Source organism: Bombina bombina, chromosome 4, assembly GCF_027579735.1.
Source record: "Bombina bombina isolate aBomBom1 chromosome 4, aBomBom1.pri, whole genome shotgun sequence".
Classification (NCBI taxonomy): Eukaryota; Metazoa; Chordata; class Amphibia; order Anura; family Bombinatoridae; genus Bombina; species Bombina bombina.
Window position 1 is genome coordinate 867,902,111 of NC_069502.1, and position 23,003 is coordinate 867,925,113.

The 23,003-nt window shown below is 38.8% G+C and overlaps 1 protein-coding gene across 1 annotated transcript in view; it reads left to right on the top strand.

The window, feature by feature from the left end:
• Positions 1–22,707, top strand: part of LOC128657354 (gastrula zinc finger protein XlCGF26.1-like) — a 55,994-nt gene extending 33,287 nt beyond the window's left edge. Inside the window, exon 6 of the mRNA XM_053711670.1 lies at positions 18,926–22,707. Within this exon, the coding sequence (XP_053567645.1) occupies positions 18,926–20,292 (1,367 nt within the window). The 3' untranslated portion in view covers positions 20,293–22,707. The remainder of the gene's footprint in view (positions 1–18,925) is intronic.
• The last annotated feature ends 296 nt before the right edge of the window (positions 22,708–23,003 follow it).

Below are 23,003 nucleotides of genomic sequence, written 5' to 3' on the forward strand. Positions count from 1 at the left end.
AGGTAGGCTCATATGCTATTTTCTAAGCCTTTGAGGGCTGCCTCTTATCACATGCTTTTTAAATCTCTTTTCAACACAAAGACAGAAAGTACACGTGGGCCATATATATAACTGTGTTCAGGCACAGGGGGTTATTTAAGATTTAGCACAAAACAATGCTAAATTTAAGACAATAGATAATAAACAGTCAGTCATGTGATCAGGGGACTGGAAGAGTAATCAGAGGTAAAAAGTATATTAATATAACTGTTGGTTATGCAAAACTGGGTAATGGGTAATAAAGGGATTATCTATCTCTTTGAAAGAATAAAAATTCTATGGTAGACTGTCCCTTTTAAGGAGGTTTTGGCTGCCTTGGACGACTCGGATACGACTATTGTAGTCAATCCTAAGAAGTCTAGTAAACTAAACAAGTACTTTGATGTTCCCTCCGCGGTGGAGGTTTTTCCTCTAGCAGTCCGTGCTACAGAGATTATTGCAAGGGAGTGGGAGACACCTGGAATTCCCCTTTTCTCTATCTCCAATTTTCAAGAAATTTTTTCCAATAGCTGACTCTATTAAGGAGTCTTGGCAAACAGTCCCCAAGGTGGAAGGGGCGATTTCCACCTTGTCTAAGAGAACCACTATTCCCAGATGATAGCTGTTCCTTTAAGGATCCTATGGATAAGAAGTTGGAGGCATTGTTAAAGATAATGTATGTTCACCAGGGTCTACAATGGCAGCCTGCGGTGTGCTTTGCCACTGTCGCCAGCGAGGCAGCCTATTGGTTTGATGCTTTGTCTGATTCTATTCAGACAGATACGCCTCTTGAGGAGATCCAAGATAGGATTAGGGCTCTTAAGTTGGCCAATTCCTTTATCACGAATGCTTTCTTACAAGTCATTAAGTTGGGAACAAAAATATCTGGTTTTGCTGTACTAGCTCGCAGAGCTTTATGGTTGAAATCCTGGTCTGTGGATATTTCATCTAAGTCCAAACTTTAGGCAATCCCCTTCAAGGGTAAGACCTTGTTTGGGCCAGGCTTGGCTGAAATTATTTCTGGTATTACAGGAGGGAAAGGACATTTCCTCCCACAGGATAAGAGAAATAAACAGAAAGGGCGTCAGAGTAATTTTCGTTCCTTTCAAAACGTTAGAGGTAAGCCCCCCCCCTCTTCCAAGCAGGAACAGTCTAAGTCTTCCTGAAAGTCCAATCAGTCTTGGAACAAGGGGAAGCAATCTAGAAGCCTGCAAATGATTCAAAGTCAGCATGAAGGGCCTACCCCCCGATCCAGGAGCGGATCTTGTAGGGGGCAGACTTTTCTTCCCAGGGGCAGGTTCCTTCTCTCAAGATTATCTGTAGACCAGAGAAAAAGAGGCGTTCTTACATTGTGTTCGGGATCTTTCCGCCCTGGGAGTGAGTACTGTCCTTCAAGATGGAAACTATTCGTTCCATTCTTCCCTTAGTTCATGACAACAGTAGACCTAAAGGATGCGTACCTTCATGTTCCCATCCACAGGGATCATCACAAGTTTCTGAGGTTTGCCTTTCTAGACGAGCACTTCCAATTTGTGGCTCTTCCCCTTGCCACAGCTCCCAGAATTTTGTCAAAGGTCCTGGGGGCTCTGTTGGTGGTGCTCCGGTCTTGGGGCGTTGCAGTAGCGATATATCTGGAAGACATTCTAGTTCAGGCGCCGTCTTTTCAACAAGAAAACTCTTATACGGAGATCTTGTTGTCTTTTCTTCGCTCCCACAGATGGAAGGTGAATTTGGGAAAAAGTTCCTTGGTTCCACCTATAAGGGTACTGTTCTTGGGGACCATAATAGACTCCCTATCAATGAAAATATTTCTGACAGAGGTCAGAAAAACAAAGATCTTAGACTCTTCAGTCCTCTCCTTGGCCGTCAGTTGCTCAATGTATGAAGCTAATTGGTCTGATGATAGCTGCCATGGACATCATTCCGTTTGCTCGGTTCCATCTCAGACCTCTGCAGTTATACATGCTCAGGCAATGGAACGGGGACTATGCGGATATGTCTCCGCAAATAGATCTGGATCAGGCGATAAGAGAATCTCTTCCGTGGTGGTTGTCTCAGGAACATCTCTACCAGGGAACCTGCTTCCGCAGACCTACCTGGGTTATTGTGACCACGGATGCCAGCTTGCTGGGATGGGGACCAGTCTGGGGCTTGTTAAAGGCTCAGGGTCTGGACTCGGGAGGAGTTCTCCCCATAAACATCCTAGAGCTGAGGGCAATCTTCAATGCTTTACTGGCCTGGCCTCAGTTAGCTTCAGCCCGGTTTATCAGGTTCCAGTTGGACAACATAATTTCAGTGGCTTACGTCAACCATCAGGGAGGAACTCTGAGTTCCTTGGCCATGACAGAGGTAACCAAAATTCAGTGGGCGGAGACCCACAACTGCTGTCTCTGTGATGCACATTCCAGTAGTGGACAATTGGGAAGCGGATTTTCTGAGCAGACAGACCTTTCACCCGGGGAGTGGGAAATCCATCCGGAGGTGTTTTCCAGTTTGATCCTCAAATGGGGGCAGTCCAAGCTAGATCTCATGACTTCTCGGCAGAATGCCAAGGTCCAGGGATCCACAGGCAGTCCGGATAGATGTGTTGGCAATCTAGCATACTTGTTTACTCTGTTCGCTCTCCTTCCACGGGTCATTGCTCGGATCAAGCTGGAGAGTTTTTTCATAGCACCGGCGTGGCCTCGCAGGATCTGGTATGCAGACCTAGTGGAGATGTCATCTCTTCCACCCTGGAGACTCCTGTTGAGGAAAGACCTACTTCAAGAGCCCTTCCTTCATCCAAACCTTGTTTCTCTGAAGCTGACTGCGTGGAGATTAAACGCTTAATTTTATCTAAGCAAGAGTTTTCGGGCTCTGTCATTGAGACATTGATCCAGGCTCGTAAGCCTGTGACTAGAAGGATTTACCATAAAATATGGCGTAAATATCTGTACTGGTGGGAAGCCAAGGGGTTCTCGAAGTAGATTCAGGATTCCTAGGAGTCTGTCTTTTCTCCAGGACGGTCTGGAGACAGGTTTATCAGCGAGTACTTTGAAGGGTCAAATATCTGCTTTGTCTATTTTGTTGCATAAGCGTTTGGCGGATGTGCCAGATGTGCAATCCCTTTTGTCAGGCCTTGGTCAGAATCAGACCTGTGTTTAAACAGGTTACCTCTCCCTGGAGTCTTAACCTTGTTTTAAAAATCCTTCAGCAGGCTCCGTTTAAGCCTATCATTCCTTAGATATTAAGTTATCTTGGAAAGGTTTTTTGTTGCCATTTCTTCTGCTAGGAGAGTTTCGGAACTCTTGGCGTTGCAGTGTGACTCCTCTTACCTTTCATTCTGATAAGGTGGTTCTGCATACTAAGTTAGGTTTCCTTCCTAAAGTGTTTTTGGACAGTAATATTAATCAGGAAATTGTTGTTCCTTCTTTGTGTCCTAATCCTTCTCATAAGGAGTGTTTGCTGCACAACCTAGATGTGGTACATGCGCTGAAATTCTATTTACAAACGACTAAGGATTTTCGCCAGTCTTCTGCTTTCTTTGTCGTTTTCTCTGGGAAACCCAAGGGTCAGAAAGCTACGGCTGCTACTTTCTTTCTGGTTTAAGAATATAATTCCCTTGGCCTATGAAACTGCTGGACAGCAGCCTTCTGAGGGAATCGCAGCTCATTCCACTAGGGCTGTTTCTTCTTCCTGAACCTTTAAACAGATTTGCAAGGCTGCAACTTGGTCCTCTTTTTACACTTTTGTGAAATTTTATAAATTTGATACTTTTGCCTCGGCTGAGGCTTCTTTTGGGAGAAAGGTTCTTCAAGCAGTGGTGCCTTCTGTTTAGTTTACCTGTCTTGTCCCTCCCGTATCATCTGTGTCCTCTAGCTTGGGTATTGATTCCCAACAGTAATTACTGATGATCCGTGGATTCAGCGTGTCATTAGAAAGAAAACAAATGTGTGCTTTCCTGATAAATTTATTTATTTCTTGACACGGTGAGTCCACCCCCCCCCCATCCCCTGTATTTTTCAGATATTTTTTTTTCTTATAAACCTCAGGCACCCCTGCACCTTGAGTTGCTTCTTTTCTCTCCTTTTCCTTCGGTCGAATGACTGGGGTTTGTGGGAAGGGAGGTGATACTTAACAGCTTTGCTGTGGTGCTTGTTGCCTCCTCCTGCTGGCCAGGAGTGATATTCCCAACAGTAATTACTGATGATCCATGTACTCAATGTGTAAAGAAAGAAAGAGAAATTTATCAGATAAGCATAAATTTTGTTTTTGTCTAGACAAATTCAGCTATATTATGCAGTTTATAACACAGAAGTGTATTTATAGTTTGTGCTGCTGTAATCCTCAACCCCTCAGTGCAAATAAACACTGTGCAGCAGCTCTTAAAGGGGTATCGGCCATTGTTTATAAATGCATCAAAAATAAGTCACTGCCCTGCAAAATGCATGTTTACAGAATACAACATGAGATGACGGAGCAAATTATAAACTTTATCAACTAACCAGATGTAAAGCTATTGATAAAACTAGTGCTGGTAAGTAAAAAAAAAAAAAAAAAAATGAAGTAATATTTTTATATAAACATATGAAGGTAATTGAAGTCTATTTTATGCTGGTGCATTTTCTAACCAACAATATAACCGAAAAAAATATAACGCCCACTGAAACACAGTTTACCTGAAATCCGAAAACCCAGTTTAGTCAACGTATGTCTGGTAAAATATATGGTCTCACTTAACCACATATATTTGTAATCAACTTAGGGAAATAGGGAACAGCTGCTGTTGTACTAGGAGGGGCTATGAGCAGAACAGAAATGAGATTCAGTTTACTTAGTACAAAAAAATAGAAAGAGAGCACATCTGAGGCTTAAATGTGAACAAAGATTTGTTGTACAAAAGAATAAAAATGAAAAAAATTATCTAATACAGACATTAGGCTGTAAGGCTTAAATATATACACAGGATTAAAAGAAATATCTAATACATAAATGTATTAACCTTCATGAAAGATGCATCAAATAGAACATATATCAATATTTCATTTATTGATTATATTGTGTTAATTTTAATTTTAGCCTAAAATACAGTTCACAAGAGTCTCAGAAAAGCAAGTGTCCCAATGTTGCAAGTGAAAATTAAAATTGTATATTCCAATAATGATAAATCCGGTGATAATTTCATCCAGTGTGTAAATAGTGGTACCTAAAAAATAATAAATATACTATAGTGCAGACTACTACATTCAAAAATAACCCCAAAATAACATTTAGGCTTACTGGATAGCCTGGAATAGGGACATGTACGTGTCGGTAAATAAACAGGAACCCACTACAGAATTATTATTTTTTTGTTTTAAAAAATAAAAGGTAAAAATGTATATGAACTAAATGTAGCCACCAATCGGCAAACGCTATCCAGGGTACTGAACCAAAAATGGGCTGGCTCCTAAGCTTAGATTCTTGCTTTTTCAAATAAATATAGCAAGAGAACGAAGAAAAATTGATAATAGGAGTAAATTATTAAGTTGCTTAAAATTGTATGCTCTATCTGAACCATTTTTTTTTTTTTTTTTTATTCCAATAGTATGATAGTCAAGAAAACATTTCTAATATTAGAGCATAAAGTTCTTTTATTCATGAAACTTGTTTGATCTTTATGGATCAGATTCCCTATTACGCTCTTTAATTGTCTAGCTATAATTTAAATTAAGTTTATAATCTGCATTGAGCAGAGAAATGGGTAAAAATTAAAGAGGTTTGTCAATATTTGAGAGATCTGCTTTCTTACTTTATATAATCCATTAGGAAATGTATCTGGACCTGGAGCTTTATTTAATGCAGCTCTCACTGTTTTACTACTTCTTCTACTCTTATTGGAGAATTGCATTTTTCCAGTTGTTCAATGGTTAACGTTGGCAACTTTTAATTTCTTCCCAAAATGTATTTCTTTCATGTAATTGGCAAGAGTCCATGAGCTAGTGACGTATGGGATATACAATCCTAGCAGGAGGGGCAAAGTTTCCCAAACCTCAAAATGCGTATAAATACACCCCTCACCACACCTACAATTCAGTTTTACAAACTTTGCCTCCTATGGAGGTGGTGAAGTAAGTTTCTGCTTGATTATGATTTCTTTTGTGATAAGCGCTTCTAAGCATTCTGAAGCCCAATACAGTGTTTGTCAGAGGGATGTGAAGAGAGTATCTCCTATTGATTTTATGGTTTCCCTCGCAGGAAATCTTTTCAAGGGTTCTCTGTTATTGTAGGGATTCATCTCCTACCTCTTTTCAGATCGACGATATACTCTTATATACCATTACCTCTGCTGATAGCTTTCAGTACTGGTTTGGCTATCTGCTATATGTGGATGGGTGTCTTTCAGTAAGTATGTATCATTATTTTAAGACACTCTGAGCTATGGTTTGGCGCTTTATGTATTGATATAAAGTTTTAAATATATGTATTTTACTTATTTGCCATGAGTCAGGTCTATGTGTATTTCCCTTTGCAGTCCAGCAGTTTTGTTATGGGAATCATGTTTAGGAAGTTTCTTACCTGGGGTATAGACTTTTTTTTCAATTTGACTTGTTTTTTCTTGGAAAACTTGCGGGCAAATTAGGCTCACGAGGGCGCAAAATGCTGTTATTTATTGCGTCATTCTTGGAGCAAGAAATTTTTTGGGTGCGAATGTGCGACAATCATGACGCAAGTTCGTCATTTCCTGCATCTTAGTTGATGCTAGGTTGTTTGGCGTGAAATTGGGTTTCCTATGATGCGAGTTGCGTCATTTCCGGATGTTTGTTGGCGCCAAAAAATTTCTCAACTTCCTTTTGCGTTGTGCATCATACTTGGCGCCAAAAAATTTAGTTTTATTTTACCTCACTTCCTATATGCTCCTTGCCTTCTTTATGCTCAGATGGTTATGCTATGCCAATTTTAGCATTTGCATTTTTTCCCATTCCTGAAACTGCTATATGTGGAAATAAGATATTTCTGTTTAATTATTTTTCTTTTTTTACATTTTACAAGATGTCTCAATCTAATTCTGTCTCAGAAGCTGCTGTAGGAACCATGCTGCCTGAACACAGTTCTACCAAAGCTAAGTGTATCTGTTGTTAGCTAGTGGAGATGATATATATATCTCCAGCTGTAGTATGTAACAGTTGTCCATGATAAGCTTTTGAATGCAGAAAAGGTTTCTATTAGTGCTAGTACAGTATCTGTTGTTCCTTCAACATCTAAAGTACATGATATCCCTGTTGATATGAAAAATTATATTGCTGATACGATACAGAAGGCTATGGCTGTTATACCTCCTTCAAATAAACGTAAAAGGTCTTTTAAAACGTCTCATAATACTGATGAAATTTGTAATGACCGGCAACATACTGATATAACCTCCTCTGATGAGGATCTCTCTGACTCAGAAGATCCTACTTCAGACATTGACACTGATAAATCATCTTATCTTTTTAAGATTGAGTACATTTGTTCTTTGGTAAAAGAAGTGTTAATAACTTTTGGATATTGAGGAGTCTGGTCCTCTTAATAATAAATCCAGTAAACATTTAAATTCTGTTTATACTCCTGAGGTTTTTCCTGTTCCTGGTGCTATTTCTGTTGTGATTGCTAAGGAATGGTTTAAGCCTGGTACTTCTTTTGTTCCTTCTTCAAGGTTCAAAAAGTTGTATCCTTTGCCAGTGGCTATATTAGAGTTTTGGGAAAAAGGCCCTAAGATTGATGGGGCTATTTCTACTCTTGCTAAACTTTCTACTATTCCTAAGGAATATAGTACTTTGTTTAAGGATCCTTTGGATAGAAATATTGAATCTTATCTAAGGAAAGCTTATTTGCATTCTGGCTATATGCTCAGACCTGCCATTTCTATGGCTGATGTTGCGGCTGCATCAAATTTTTGGTTGGATAGCTTAGCAGAACTGGAAAAAGACTCTGTTTTACGTAGCATTGTTTGTTTGCTTTAACATGCTAATCATTTTATCTGTGATGCTATTTTTGATATCATCAAGATTAATGTTAAATCTGTGTCTTTGGCTATTTTAGCTAGAAGAGCTTTATGGCTCAAATCATGGAATGCTGACATGGTATCTAAATCTAGGTTACTATCTCTATCATTCCAGGGTAATAATTTGTTTGGTTCCCAGTTGGATTCTATTTTTTCCACTTTTACTGGGGGGAATGGAGTTTTTTTTTTTTTTTTGCCTCAAGATAAGGTCTAAGGGCAAATCTAAAGCTTCTAATCGGTTTTGTTCCATTCGTCAGAATAGAGAACTGAAAACCACTCCTTCCCCTAAAGACTCTGGCTCCAATTGGAAACCATCCTTGAGTGGGAATAAATCTAAGCCTTACAAGAAACCAAAGCCAGCTCCCAAGACTGTATGAAGGTGCGGCCCTCAATCCAGTTCTGCTGGTGGGCGGCAGATTGAAATTATTTCAAGACGTTTGGGCAGGTTCCATTCAGAATCATTGGATTCAGAATATTGTCTCTCAGGGGGTATCAAATAGGTTTCAGAATAAGACCTCCTGTGAGAAGATTTTTTTTTTTTTCTCTCACGTTCCAACAAATCCTGTGAAAGCTCAGGCTTTTCTGAAGTGTGTTTCAGATCTATAGCTTTCAGGAGTAATTTTACCAGTTCCAATTCTGGAACAGGGTCTGGGTTTTTATTCAAATCTATTAATTGTCCTGAAGAAGTAAAGTTCTTTCAGACCAGTTCTGGATCTGAAGTTTTTTTTAATTATTTTGTAAGGGTCCCAACTTTCAAGATGGTGACTATAAGGATTATTCTGCCTTTTTGTTCAGCAAGGTCATTACATGTCCTCAATAGACTTACAGGATGCGTATCTTCACATTCCGATTCATCCAGACCACTATCGGTTTCTGAAATTCTCTTTTCTAGACAACCATTACCAATTTGTTGATCTTCCATTTGTCCTAGCAACAGCTCCATGAATCTTTTTGAAGGTTCTCGGTGCCCTTCTATCTGTAATCAGAGAGCAAGGTATTGCAGTGTTTCCTTATTTGGATGATATCTTGGTACTGGCTCAATCTTTTCATTTAGCAGAATCTCACATGAATCAACTTGTGGTGTTTCTTCAAAGATATGGTTGGAGGATCAATTTACCAAAGAGTTACTAGATTCCTCAGATAGGGGTCACCTTTTTAGGTTTCCAGATAGATTCAGTATCCATGACTGTCTGTGTTTAACAGACAAGAGACAAATGAAATTGGTTTCTGCCTGTCAACCTTCAGTCTCGATCATTCCCTTCAGAGGCTATATGCATAGAAGTTTTAGGTCTCATGACTGCAGCATCGGACGCAATCCTCTTTGCTCGTTTTCATAGGAGACCTCTGCAGCTTTGCATGCTGAATCAATGGTGCATGGATTATACAAAGATATCACAGTTGATGTACTTAAATGCCAACATTCAACTCTCTCTGTCCTTGTGGTTAGACCATCATCGGATTATTCAAGGGGCCTCTTTTCTGTTTGTCCTGCCTGGAGTGTGATTTCAATAGATGCAAGTCTCACAGGTTGTGGAGCTGTCTTGGGCTCTCTGACAGCACAAGGAGTTTGGAATCCTCAAGAGGCGAGGTTACCAATCAATATTTTAGAACTCTGTGCTATTTTCAGGGCTCTTCAGGCTTGGTTTCTATTAAAGAGAGAATCTTTCATTTGTTTTCAGACAGACAATATCACAACTGTGGCATATGTCAATCATCAAGGTGGGGGACTCGCAGTCCTTTAGCGATGAAAGAAGCATCTTGGATACTTTCTTGGGCGGAATGAAACTCATGTCTAATTTCTGTGATTACATATTCCAGGTGTAGACAATTGGGAAGCGGGTTATCTCAGTCGTCAGCCTTTACATCCAGGGGAGTGGTCTCTCCATCCAGATGTATTTTGTTAGATTGTACAGATGTGGGGCTCCCCGAAATAGATCTTATGGCTTCCCATCTAAAGAAGTAGCTTCACAGGTACCTTTTCAGGTCCAGGGATCCTCAGGCGGAGATGGTGGATGTGTTAGCAGTGCCTTGGTTTTACCAACCTGCTTACATTTTTCCGCCTCTAGTTCTTCTAATGGTGATCTCCAAGATCATATTGGAACAATTGCATGTGTTTCTGATAGCACCTGCATGGCCTCACAGGTTTTGGTATGCGGATCTTGCCCGGATGTCCAGTTGCCATCCTTGGCCACTTCCTTTAAGGCCAGACCTTCTGTCTCAAGGGCCATTTTTCAATCAGGATCTCAAATCACTAAATTTGAAGGTATGGAAATTGAACGCTTAGTACTTAGTCATAGAGGTCTCTCTGACTCAGTGATTAATACTATGCTACAGGCTCGTAAATCTTTTTTTAAGGAAGGTTTATTATCGGGTTTGGAAAACCTATATTTCATGGTGTTTTTCTCATAAAATCTCTTGGCATTCTTTTAGGATTCCTAGAATTTTACAGTTTCTTCAGGATGGTTTGGATAAAGGTTTGTCTGCAAGTACCTTGAAGGGACACATCTCTGCTCTTTCTGTTTTTATTTCATAGAAAGATTGCTAAACTTCCTGATATTCACTGTTTTTGTTCAGGCTTTGGTTCGTATCAAGCCTGTTGTTAAATCAATCTCTCTTCCTTGGAGTCTTAATTTAGTTTTGAAGGCTTTGCAGGCTCCTCCTTTTGAGCCTATGCATACTTTGGATATTAATCTACTTTCTTGGAAAGTGTTGTTTCTTTTGGCTATCTCTTCAGCTAGAAGAGTTTCTGAATTGTCTGCTCTCTTGTGAGTCTCCTTTTCTGATTTTCTATCAAGATAAGGCTGTTTTGCGGACTTAGTTTAAATTTCTTCCTAAGGTTGTGAATTCTAACATTAGTAGGGAAATTGTTGTTCCTTCCTTGTGTCCTAATCCTAAGAATTCTCTTTAATGAAAGATCTTTACATTGTTTGGATGTTGTAAGAGCTTTGAAATATTATGTTGAAGCTACTAAATATTTCAGGAAGACTTCTAGTCTATTTGTTGTTTTTTTCTGGTCCTAGGAAAGGTCAGAAAGCCTCTGCCATTTCTTTGGCATCTTGGTTAAAGCTTTTGATTCACAAGGCTTATTTGGAGGCGGGACAGTCTCCGCCTCAGAGAATTACAGCTCATTCTACTAGATCAGTCGCCACTTCTTGGGGTTTTAAGAATGAAGCTTCGGTTGATACATTTACATTTGATGCATATTTGCAAAGCAGCAGCTTGGTCATCTTTGCATTCATTTACTAAATTTTACCATTTTGAGAGCAAACGGTGGAAACGCATAAGCTAGGTTGAACGACCAAGGCACTGCCAAGGCATCTATCAGTGCGGTCTGAGGATCCCTTCAAGAGTGAGCCTCCGCCCACCAAATTATCTTGGATACTTCTGTCATCGCTAAGGAACTCCTTGTTCCTCCCTGATGATTGATGTAAGCTACAGTCGTGATGTTGTCCGACTGAAAACGGATGAATTTGGCCGAAGCCAACTGAGGTCAAGCCTGAAGCGCATTAAATATTGCTCTCAGTTCCAGAATATTGATTGGAAGTAGAAACTCTGACCGAGCCGACACACCCTGAGCGTCAGGGAATTCCAGACTGCACCCCATCCTAGTAGACTGGTGCCCGTTGTCGCCAACACACATGAAGGTCTGCGGAAGCACATCCCTTGGGACAGATGATCCAGCGACAACCACCAAAAGAGTCTCCTGACTCTTGATCCAGATCTATCTGAAAAGACAAATTTGCATAATCTCCATTCCACTGTCTGAGCATGCTCAGTTGTAAAGACCTGAGATGAAACGAGTAAACGGAATGATGTCCATTGCCGCCACCATCAATCCAATTACCTCCATGCACTGAGCCACGGATGGCCGAGGATTGGCCTGAAGAGCTCGGCATGTATTCAGAAACCTTAACTTTCTGACTTCTGTCAAGAAGATTTTCATGGATATAGTCTATTAGAGTTCCCAGAAAGAGAACCCTTGTCTGTGAAATTAGTTAACTCTTTTCTAGAGTCACCTTCCACCCGTGAGTCCTTAGAAAGGACAGAACCATGTTGGTATGAGACTGATTGTCAGTTGATAAGACAACGCCTGGATCAGAATATCGTCCAGATAATGCACCATTGCAATGCCCTGTGGCCTGAGATCCGCCAGCAGAGACCCTAAAACCATTGTGAAGATCCTGGGTGCCGTGGTCAGCCCGAAAGGAAGAGCCACGAACTGAAAATGTCCTGGAAGACAAACCTTAGGAACTGGTGATGATCTTAGTGTATAGGAATATGAAGATATGCATCCTTTGAGTCCATGGTAATCATATATTGACCCTCCTGGATCAAATGGAAGAATTGTCTCCATCTTGAAGGATGGAATTCCGAGAAACTTGTTTAGACTCTTGAGGTCTAAAATGGGTTGGAACGTTCCCTCTATTTTTGGGAACCATGAAAAAAGGTTTGAGTAAAACCCCTGTCCCTGTTCCAGTTTTGGGACGGGACAAATTACTCCCATAGTGGAGAGGCCATTTACATTTATCTGGTCTACAGACAATCGTCAAAGAAGAAACCTTCCCCTTGGGAAGGAATATTTTGAACTCCAACTGACCGATTTCTAGTGTCCATGGATCCTGAACATCTCTCATCCAAGCTTGGACAAAGGGAGAAGTCTGCCCCCTGCTAGATCCGGTCCCGGATCGGGAGCCGCCCCTTCATGCCATCTCGGTAGCAGCGGCAGGTTTCTTTGTTTGTTTACCCTTATTCCAACCCTGGTTAGGTTCCCAGGTGATTTTGGCTGAAGAATAATTCCCTTCCTGTTTAATGGAAGAGGAAGAGGGGACTCCCTTGAAAATTCGAAAGGAACGAAAATTACTCTGTCGTCCCTTTTGCTTAGATGTCTTATCTTGAGAGAGGAGGAGACCTTTTCCTCCTGCAATGTCAGAAATAATCTCCTTCAAGTCAGGCCCGAACAGGGTCCTCCCCTTGTAAGGAATAATCAAAAACAAGTTAACTGACACATCTGCAGATCAAAAATTCAACCATAAGGCACTGCGTGCTAAGACGGGAAATCCCGAACTCTTAGCTGCCGAACAGGGAATCTGCAAGGATATATCGACGAACATTATAATTGAAACAGCTAAGTTAAGAGTTGTAATTGTTGAGTGCTGCTGTTCCATCCTAAGTCACAAAGGAAGAATGCACACCAAGGACCAGCAGTAGGGTCCTAATAAAAATGACCCTGACTGTTATAACTGAGACTATTTACTTATTGTGCAAAAGCAAGTAACAGTCGCGTGCAATATTGCATCACCAGCTTCAGAAATGTACATGCCAATTTGGGTACCTGCGGGTCTTAGGATTTAGGCAAGATGCCAGAAAAAAGGGGCACACAATAAAGAGTTCAAAAGGAACTAAATCTTCCCATAGGAAGCGATACTGTTTCTTTAATGAAATACCTATGTATGTATTAGGTACATGTAAAGCGCGTCAAAACACCCGTAAGGGCCTGCTCATGTTGACTCCACTTGTGTTATTCACATTACAAAGGGAGAAATAACAAACAGTTGAAAACTGAAATCAGAAAAAAAAGTTACTTGTCCTTTAAATCTTAGTTACATTATAACGTGTTATATCATCCTGCATCACAATGGATGAAGAAACAAACAGCCATAAGACCCTTAATAAAAGGTACAATTTTTTTTTTCTTTTTGTAACACTGTCACCTTAAACTTTAAAAGTACGACCTATTTCGTGCAGAAAAACAATCCATCTTATAATCATAGTAATAAATTAGCAACAAAAACGTTACTATGCACATCAAAGGCAATGTCCTTGCAAGCAACCGCAGAGCACTGCCTGTGTGTCAAAAATTAATGCGGACACAATCTTATAAAACATTTTTGGAATGGATTGAGCAGAATTATCAGACTCCTAACCGCTATAGCTGAGGAAGGAGTAATTAGGTCAGAATGGAACATATGAAAAACATGTGACTGTCACTTTAAATTTTAAACTCTACTCCTTGCCGTGCCTGGAGTTGATGGAACCTCCAGTCTCTGGCCATTCACCTTAAACTTAGTCATTTGAGGGTTTATTAAAAAATAGACCATTGTAAATTTAAAATTCTGATACTGTCTCTTCACAGTATGCAAGCAACTAAGGTACTATCGTGCATATACGCGCGTCATGAGCGAAGTATCAAGGCTTCCGAAAACCGGAAGTGATCTGCCCAAGCTAAATTCTCCATTCCGTTAGCTATACATCAGACGGCAAGGAGAAGAAACTTATCTCACACATTAAAGTCCTCCACTCAGAGTCAAAAGGCAAATAGGAGTAAAGAGGAAAGATATACTGTTAAATTGTTTTAAAATAAAATTCTGTTCACTTTATTATGAAAACATACATCCATATTAGTGCACTACACAATAAACCGCACCGACTGGACCTCAGTGAAAGTAAGATGAGGTATGACAATACTGCGTTAAGCATGTGTAAATAGCTCTATCTTCTGATAAAGCGAGAGCAGTCTTGAACATGGCCCCGCCCATCTTGGGCATGATAACACACCGCAGCAGACAACCGACAGCTCTTCTTTAGTTGCGCTTCTGAGAAAAATGGCGCCAAAACACACCTCGCCCTTCGTGGGCGTAAATGTACACAGACTCCCGGTCGCCATATTAATCTACAAAGATTGACTACCGGAAGCAATCTAAGGAAAACTGCACATCCTATGTCCATGTTAAATAAAGACACATGCTGCAGATTGACACTACACAGACACTACTTGATGATCTGCCTTAAATATCATACACAAATGAACAGTTGGCTGTATGCTGTGCCGACACTTGGAACCGAGTCATACAAATCATGGCTTCACTCCTGAGTCCCAGTACCTGCCATTACCACGCTGTCATACCATCTACAAATAAAGAGATAATAATCCCAGAAAAGTGCTAAACTTCCTCTGTCCTGAATCTTCTCTTCTTGGTTGCAGGCCCAGAATAATAAAGTTAGCAATTACCTTGAAAGCTGTGCAACAGCATGGCAGTCCAGCAGGTTTTCAGGGGTCTTCTCCCTCCCATAGCCCTGTGGACAAAGATCAGCCTGAGTTAAAAGTGCTTAGGCTATCTATATTAGGGCAGCAAATATGTATAGGAGGCACAGTGAGAATTATGTCCCACCAGTTCCTATTGCCTGAAAGCCACCAGATGCTTCTCTTTTTGTATTGAAGAGACTGATCTGGTCTAGGCTACACCCCAGAACAAAGTAGCATACTCTGGCACTACTTTAAAAATAATAAACACTTGATTGAAGAATCTATAACTGACACCTCACTTTGCCTCTTCCTATCACTAACACAGGCAAAGAGAATGACTGGGGTGGGAGGGAAGGGAGGAGCTATTTATGGAGCTCTGCTGTGGAGCTCTTTGCCTCCTCCTGCTGACCAGGAGGCGATATCCCATAAGTAAGGATGAAATCCGTGGACTTGTCATATCTTGTAAAAGAAATCTATCCTTGAGTAGGATTTAAAAGTCTTCGATATGCAAGAATAATTTCTCGCATCTGGGAACAATTCGTTTTTTTTTCTTTTTGAGTGATGCAGAGCAGAACTTGAACCAGAGGTTCTATCCTTTGAAGGGTTCTTGTGTCACATGGGGGTTAAACTTGGAGGTGTCTGACGTCATCGCATGTAACCAGTTGGAGTAAAGCGAAGATTTGCCCGACGCTTCTATTGTATACAGTATGCTTAACAAAATATATATTTTTTTTATTTTTTTTCAGACTTGAGTGTAAAAGGGTCATGTGTTTTCTGAATAACAAACCTGTTCCTTCTCTGGTTATATATGAGCAGACCTGCTTACAATATGCTTTGCTTTTCTGTTGTCACTGTAAAAAGAACAGTATTAGTTTCTTTAAAAAAATTAATTAAATAATAATAATTTAGTGTTTCTGTTCTCATAACAGAAAAGCAAAGTTCAGTGCAGGCAGATCTGCTCATATTACAAGCTCAGGACATAGATTGTACTTGATACAAAGGGAAAACCCCTGCTAGTTGCCTAGGCAACCTCCTTGCATCCTTGTAGTAATTTTTGCATTTCTCAACTGCAGAGAGTTTTTGCTTTCTTTGCCAAGATGGCACTGAAACTCTTGCTCTAGTTAGCAGAACCCTTAACTATCACTGAAGATGTATGTCTGTATACGATCCTGCTGTCCAGGATGATGTTTTAGCTAATGGCAGTAAGGGTCCAAGAAAACATTCATAACCTATGGGAAATACTTCACCTGGCCACCAGGAGGAGACAACCCGAACAAGACATTGCAATATCCCTTCCACTTCCCCTACCCTCTCAGTAATTCTTTGTTTCGTCTACTAAGAGGATGGCAGAGATTGATGCTTTGATGAAGTTTCTGGATTTAACGCCCTAAATTTGTTTCCCTCAAGAGCAGGGTAGTTGTTAGGAGCCGTGTAGTTCTCTCAGTATGAGTTTTGATGAATGTTGGCCTCTGGATGTCGCAGGGAAGCTTCCCATGCCTCATTCCAGTATACTTTTGCTATTCTCCCTTCTAGGCAAACAGTGTTAGTTGCACTGATTTTCCTTGTACCGCAGGTCCCTGTCAGGATGAAGATTCTACAGTCAGACCTGGGACTGCTGCGAGTGATGCCTAGGACAGCAGATGAAGATGCACGCTGACAGAAACTGGGGCTGCTGTAAGGCTAACAATGTACATCAGATAGGTGAAACTATTTTACTGCCTATTCTCCCAATCTCACGGCCCGGTAGCCTGCTTAGAAGGGGGTAGGAGGACTTTATGGCGAGTGCCTTTATAAGTGTTCAGGCTGTAACTTAGGGCTCACATTCTGCGGTTTATTACCCAGTTTATGCCTATGGGATTTATTATCTCATACTTGCTACTGTACTCTGCAAAGCACAACATAATAGTGCAGAACCATAATGATCATTTATCTGGATTATATGGGTTGCGGGTAGAACGCCCTTTTGCACGCAGTGAGTGATGTAGGGCTTAAAAATGGTGTATGTAATATTAAGGGATGAGGTCAGCATGGCGGTGGGATTATATGTTCCCGCCGTGGGACTGTTTTTGGTAACTCAGTTACCTCATTTTAGGTGCCTAAACACTTGCTACATCACTCCCTCTCTACATAGAGTCTACAGAGCTCGAATAGGAGCGTGTATAATCCTATGGGGTTATTTTCTATGGGAACTTTATAACTGTTAAGGCCCAGCATGTTCAGCTCTTTGCACTCTTTTTTTTTTAGTTTTAATTTCACCTTAGGCTAGACTGAGTGATGCGTAGGAACGGAGACTGAGTGCGGCATGGCGGTTCGAACAGCATTAAAAATCTATCTGCCGCTGGAGGGTCCAGCACCACTTTTGATACAAAATTATAGCCTCTCTGTATGATGTTACATCGCTCTGTCACATACCGTTGGCACAGGTACAGGAGCAGAGGGGGCTGTGGGATATTTTATATGAACTTTGGGAGTCTCCAAAGCACTTGGGGCGCTCATGTAGATTTGCATCACATATCTACGCTTTTTCTCACTGCATTACCTAGCCTTTATTAAATATTTGCTGTTAGAAATATTTTCATAGTCATGACAGACTTTGTCTCTGAAACACTGTACAGAGATTGTTGTATAATTTGGTTTTGGTTGAAGCGTTAAGTTCTACCTTTTCACTACCAGGATTTTCGTCAGTAATTCTTCAGTCTTGTTTCTGGTAAGCGCAAGGGACAGAAGTTTTCAACAATTTCCTTCTGACTTCTAATCCTTGTTGCATAGCTTATCAAACATGGGCCAGCAGCCTCAATCTAACTATGTCTTTTTACCTGTGCAGTATTTATCTTGGTATTTTTTGAATGAATTTTTGGGGATTTCTTTACTCAATTCTGTAGTTGGTGGGGTTTTTTTTATTTTGCCTCAGCAGAGGCATCATTTGGGAGTGGTTTCTACATGCGGTGGTGCCTAGTAATTAGTACTACCTTCTCTACTTCCCTCCCTAACATTCATGTACTCCAGCTTGGGTATTGATTTCCATAGGTTATGAATGTTGAGAAGCATGTGTATTCTATACATATGAGACTCTGTTTTCAACTTCTTTTAGAAAATGATTTTTGTAGTCCTTCTCTAATTTGAGTAAACTGCAGTAAAAACATAGTTCTTTAAAATCTAGGAGGGATTAAGTTGTCCAATTTTAATTTAATCCAGTCTTCAATCAGAATTTGTTATGCCTTATTAATCATATTATTGTACAACCCAAGTTATTAATAGATATTTCAATCTATATCAATTGTATAATTTTTAAGTTTTATGTGGAAGATACTATATTTCATTTAATTAAAATTGTTATATAACTTTACTGGGATATAGTTACTTATTAACACCACTGTACAGTTCAAATATTTTCAGCTAAAACTTTGCCCTTTTCTTTCCAGAAATAAAATAAACAATATTACCATATACCAACGCTTTAAAATAAACTATATTACAGTTAATCTTACTTGTAATTAACTTATTGTCTACGGCTCTTGATTGCAATACTCAATTATAAATTGCTGAATTAAAAGAATTTATACAAGTACTCATTTGTTATTTAAAAAATAAAATAAAAAAAATATATATATATCTAGATTTAAAAAAAGAGGAGATGCAAGGGTTAAGTATATAGGCAATAATGTAGCTATGAATTATTCATATAAGAGCAGCATTCTTCAATACCCTCACTCACACTAACCTTATTGGTCAAAAATATTTCAGTACTGTGGTATGACCTTTGAAGCACTAATTTGGGTACATTGAACAAAATGTAAGAATCAGAGACATCAAGATATTTCTCATAAAGGTAACTTCAACATAAATTAATTTGCTCTCATTGTGTTTATTTTCCGCAGATCGTTTAAGCTCATATATTCTTAGTCACGACCGGAGTGCAGATGATTCTTTAAGTCTCATTAAGGTTCAACAAAGCTGTACAATAAACACATCTTTTCAGTGTTCTGTATGTAAGAAATGTTTTACCAAAAAATCACGTCTTGATACTCATCAGATGATTCATGTTGGAGATAAGCCATTTTCGTGTTCTGTATGTGGGAAATGTTTTACTCAGAAAGGAAATCTTATTGCTCATCAGAAAATTCATACAGGAGAAAAACCATTTTCATGCTTTGAATGTGGGAAATGTTTTACATTGAAATCAAATCTTATTGTTCATCAGAAAATTCATATAGGAGAGAAACGATTTTCATGTTTTGTATGTGGGAAATTGTTTATCCAGAAATCATCTCTTCATACTCATCAGAAAATCCACACAGGGGAGAAAAATTTTCCGTGTTCTGAATGTGGTAAATGTTTTATTCAGAAATCAGATCTTAATAAACACAAGAAAATACATATAGAAGAAAAAGTATTTTCGTGTTCTGAAGATAATTTTTTTATCCAGAAATCGGATGTTGTTGTTCATCAAGAAACTTATACACGGGAGAAAACCTTTCCATGTTCTGAATGTGGGAAATGTTTTAAAAAAAAATCATATTTTGATACTCATCAGAAGATTCATGCAGGAGAAAAACCATTTTGTTGTTCTATATGTGGAAAAAGTTTTACCCAAAAAGCAAGTCTTGTTGCTCATAACAAGATTCATGCAGGAGAGAAACCATTTTCTTGTTCTATATGTGGAAAAAGTTTTACCCAGAAAGGGAGTCTTATTGCTCATAACAAAACTCATACAGGAGAGAAACCATTTTCATGTTCTGAATGTGGGAAATCTTTTAGGAGTAAACCAAATCTTCTTATTCATCAGAAAATTCATGCAGGAGAAAAGGCATTTTCATGTTTTGTATGTGGAAGATTGTTTATCCAAAAATCATCTCTTACTACTCATCAGAGAATTCATACAGGAGAAAAACCATATTTATGTCCTGAATGTGGGAAATGTTTCCCCCGGAAAACAGATCTTATTAAACACCAGAAGTGTCATGCAGAAAAGAAAATATTTTCATGTTCTGAATGTGAGAGATGTTTTACCCGTAAAACGGATCTCATTAAACACCAAAAAATTCATACAGGAGAGAAAGTATTTTCATGCTCTGAATGTGGCAAGTGTTTCAACTGGCAACCAAACCTTGTTACCCATCAGAAAATGCATAAAGCAGAAAAAGCATTTTCATGTTCTGAATGTGGGAAATGTTTTAACTGGCAATCAAATCTTATTAGACACCAGAACGTTCATAAAGGGAAAAAAAAGTCTTCATGTTCTTAATTTGCAAAATGTATTAGCTAGAAATTGTAATAATAATTAGTTATCATAAAATTCATGCAGGTGTAAAATAATTTGTGGTGTCCGGTTTGTGGGAATTGTTTTTGAAATAAATTACTCAACAGAAAATACAGATAGGAGACAAAGGGCTAGATTATGAGTGGAGCTGTAATTATTGCTCCCACTTGCACGCTATCGCTACTCGAAAGTCTATATTTTTCACTTGCGTGCAAACACAAGGACCGCAAAGAGCAGACGTAACAATATCACAACCTCGTTAACGTACTCTCGCATTGACTTAAAAAGAGTCAAAACCTATACCCGAATTGCCATAAGCCCCCCACCCTAATAACTGTTTGCACCGATACCATTTTTTTAAGACTATGTACAAGTATTGATACTTTTTTTTTTTTTTCTTCAAATACTCGCAGATATCAATTACTGATACATTTTTTTTTTTTTTTAAATGTCACATGATTTAAGATAGCTTCTTTATAATTATGAAGAACTGTAACTCAAAAGACATGAAATAATAAAACAGTTTTATTTGCTTGTCACAAAGTTGTAAACTCGAATTTTCACAGAGCATGATTATAAATAAAAATATTTTAAATATTAATAAAAATACATAACAAATGTAAAATCCCAACCAACCAAAAGTGCAATACAGTAAAAAAATCTAACAGTGCACTGTTAAATCATGGGGAACACTATGGGATAGATTAAGTTGACTGGTAAGCTTTACCAAAGCTCTCATTACATGTCCAACTCCATTAGTCTATGGAGTTGGAAATGTGAACAGAGCATTTGTAAAGCTTACCAATCAAATGTAATTTAAATCTAGTCCTATAATTGTAGGATGAGTTTCCATAGGAATTAACTTAATTTGTCATATGAACACTCCCGCTGTAATTATATAAGCTAAGGATGTTCCTCAGAGTACAGTATGTTTTGAGCATAATTGTGCAAGATGAGAATTAGTATTACAGGCAATCTAGAAATTGGAATACATTTTTCAAAAGTTAGTGGCAAATTATTTTTAAGGAACATAAGCATCTCTGCATGTTCAGCTATAACTCTGTTTCTTATATCAGTAAGATTAACTACCTAGTACAATTTATTAACTGCCTAGTACTTCAGGGGTTTGACTGAATGAGGTACAGTGATCTCTCCCTGGTCGGCTTTCCAACTGTATAGTAGCAGCTTTTGGAGCAATGCTCTGATGTACAATAATACAAATAACAGCATTTTTTTCTTGGCAGAACAGAAGTGAACAATTTTTAGTTGTCTCCACTACAGCTCAAAATGAAATGGGAACATGCAGTTTGAAAAAACGCCACAAGATGGCGTATGGGTAAGATCTGGAGGTATCGGTTTAAGTATTGGAGCATTTGCACAAGTGCAAGTACTTGGTATTGGTACCGATACTAGTATCGGTGCAACCCTACAAATAACCCCTAAACCACTGCTAAGTACCCGCTACACTATAGGCCCCTAAATCACCACAACCCCCATCACATAAGTAACCCACTAATATCTAAATCCCCTAACCTAACACCCCATAAATTATACCAAAACAGACTAAGCTTACATTTTAAAAAAACAAACAGTATCTTTTTCTAAAAAAATTTACCCTCATAAAATAAAAAACCCCAACCTTACATTTTAAAATAAAAACACCTAACCATACTTTTAAAACTGACAAACCTAACATTACTTTAAATAATTAAAATAACATTATTTACAAAAAAAACTATTACAAAAAACAAATTACCAAAAATAAGTTATGCCTTTTCTAAAACCCCACTTCTAGTACTAAACTACAGAAATAGCCCTTGAAAAAAAGGGCCTCTTGTAGGGCATTGCCTTAAAGTGTCCGCTCTTTTTCTGAGGGGAAAAAATGCTTTTTTAATTTTTTCCGGTAATTTTTTTTTTTAAAGGTACTTTTATGTTTTTTTACAGGCAAGGCTAGTCTATTTTGGGGTAACAGAGGGGTGTTCAGTTAAAGGGTTTAAATTAGATGTTTGTGGGTTACTTTGTGATCGGGTTTTAGTGCAACTGTTTCCTCTGGCTAAATTCTACGTGACCTAAAAGATCACGTAAAAAATTTGAGCCCGCATTTACTTTAAACTTTTAATACGAGCAGACATTGCCCCACATAGAAAATGTGGTGAGCATAAATTACTGCGATTTCTCGCAAGCTAAATCATTGTAATTTAAATGGTGTGCCATTTGTAATATGGAATTGAGCATCAAGGACACTGTGATCACACTTGCATTTCTCGCGCTAACAATATCGCCCCACTTGTAATCTGGCCCAAAGTGTCTTTATGCACTGATTGTGGGAAATGTTTCATCCAACAATATAGCGTTTTATGCACTGAAATATTAAAGGAAAAAGTGTTTACATGTTCTAAATGTTAAGTGTCAATGCTTATTTCTCATAACAAGTCATACAGGAAAGAAATTATTTTCCATTGCCATATAGAACCAAGTACACATCATATAACGCATAAAAAATGTAGGCACAGCTACTGTAATAAATGCTAAAAAGACAGTAACACCTTGAGATGTTTCTATAAAATTTAGTTATGTAATGAAACAACTTTGCAAAGTACTTTTACTATTTATTTTGCCCCTTTTCAATGTAAAATGGAGGATTTTCTAATTCTCAGAACTTGAAATGCATCCTGCTGTCTTATCAAGGCTAACCC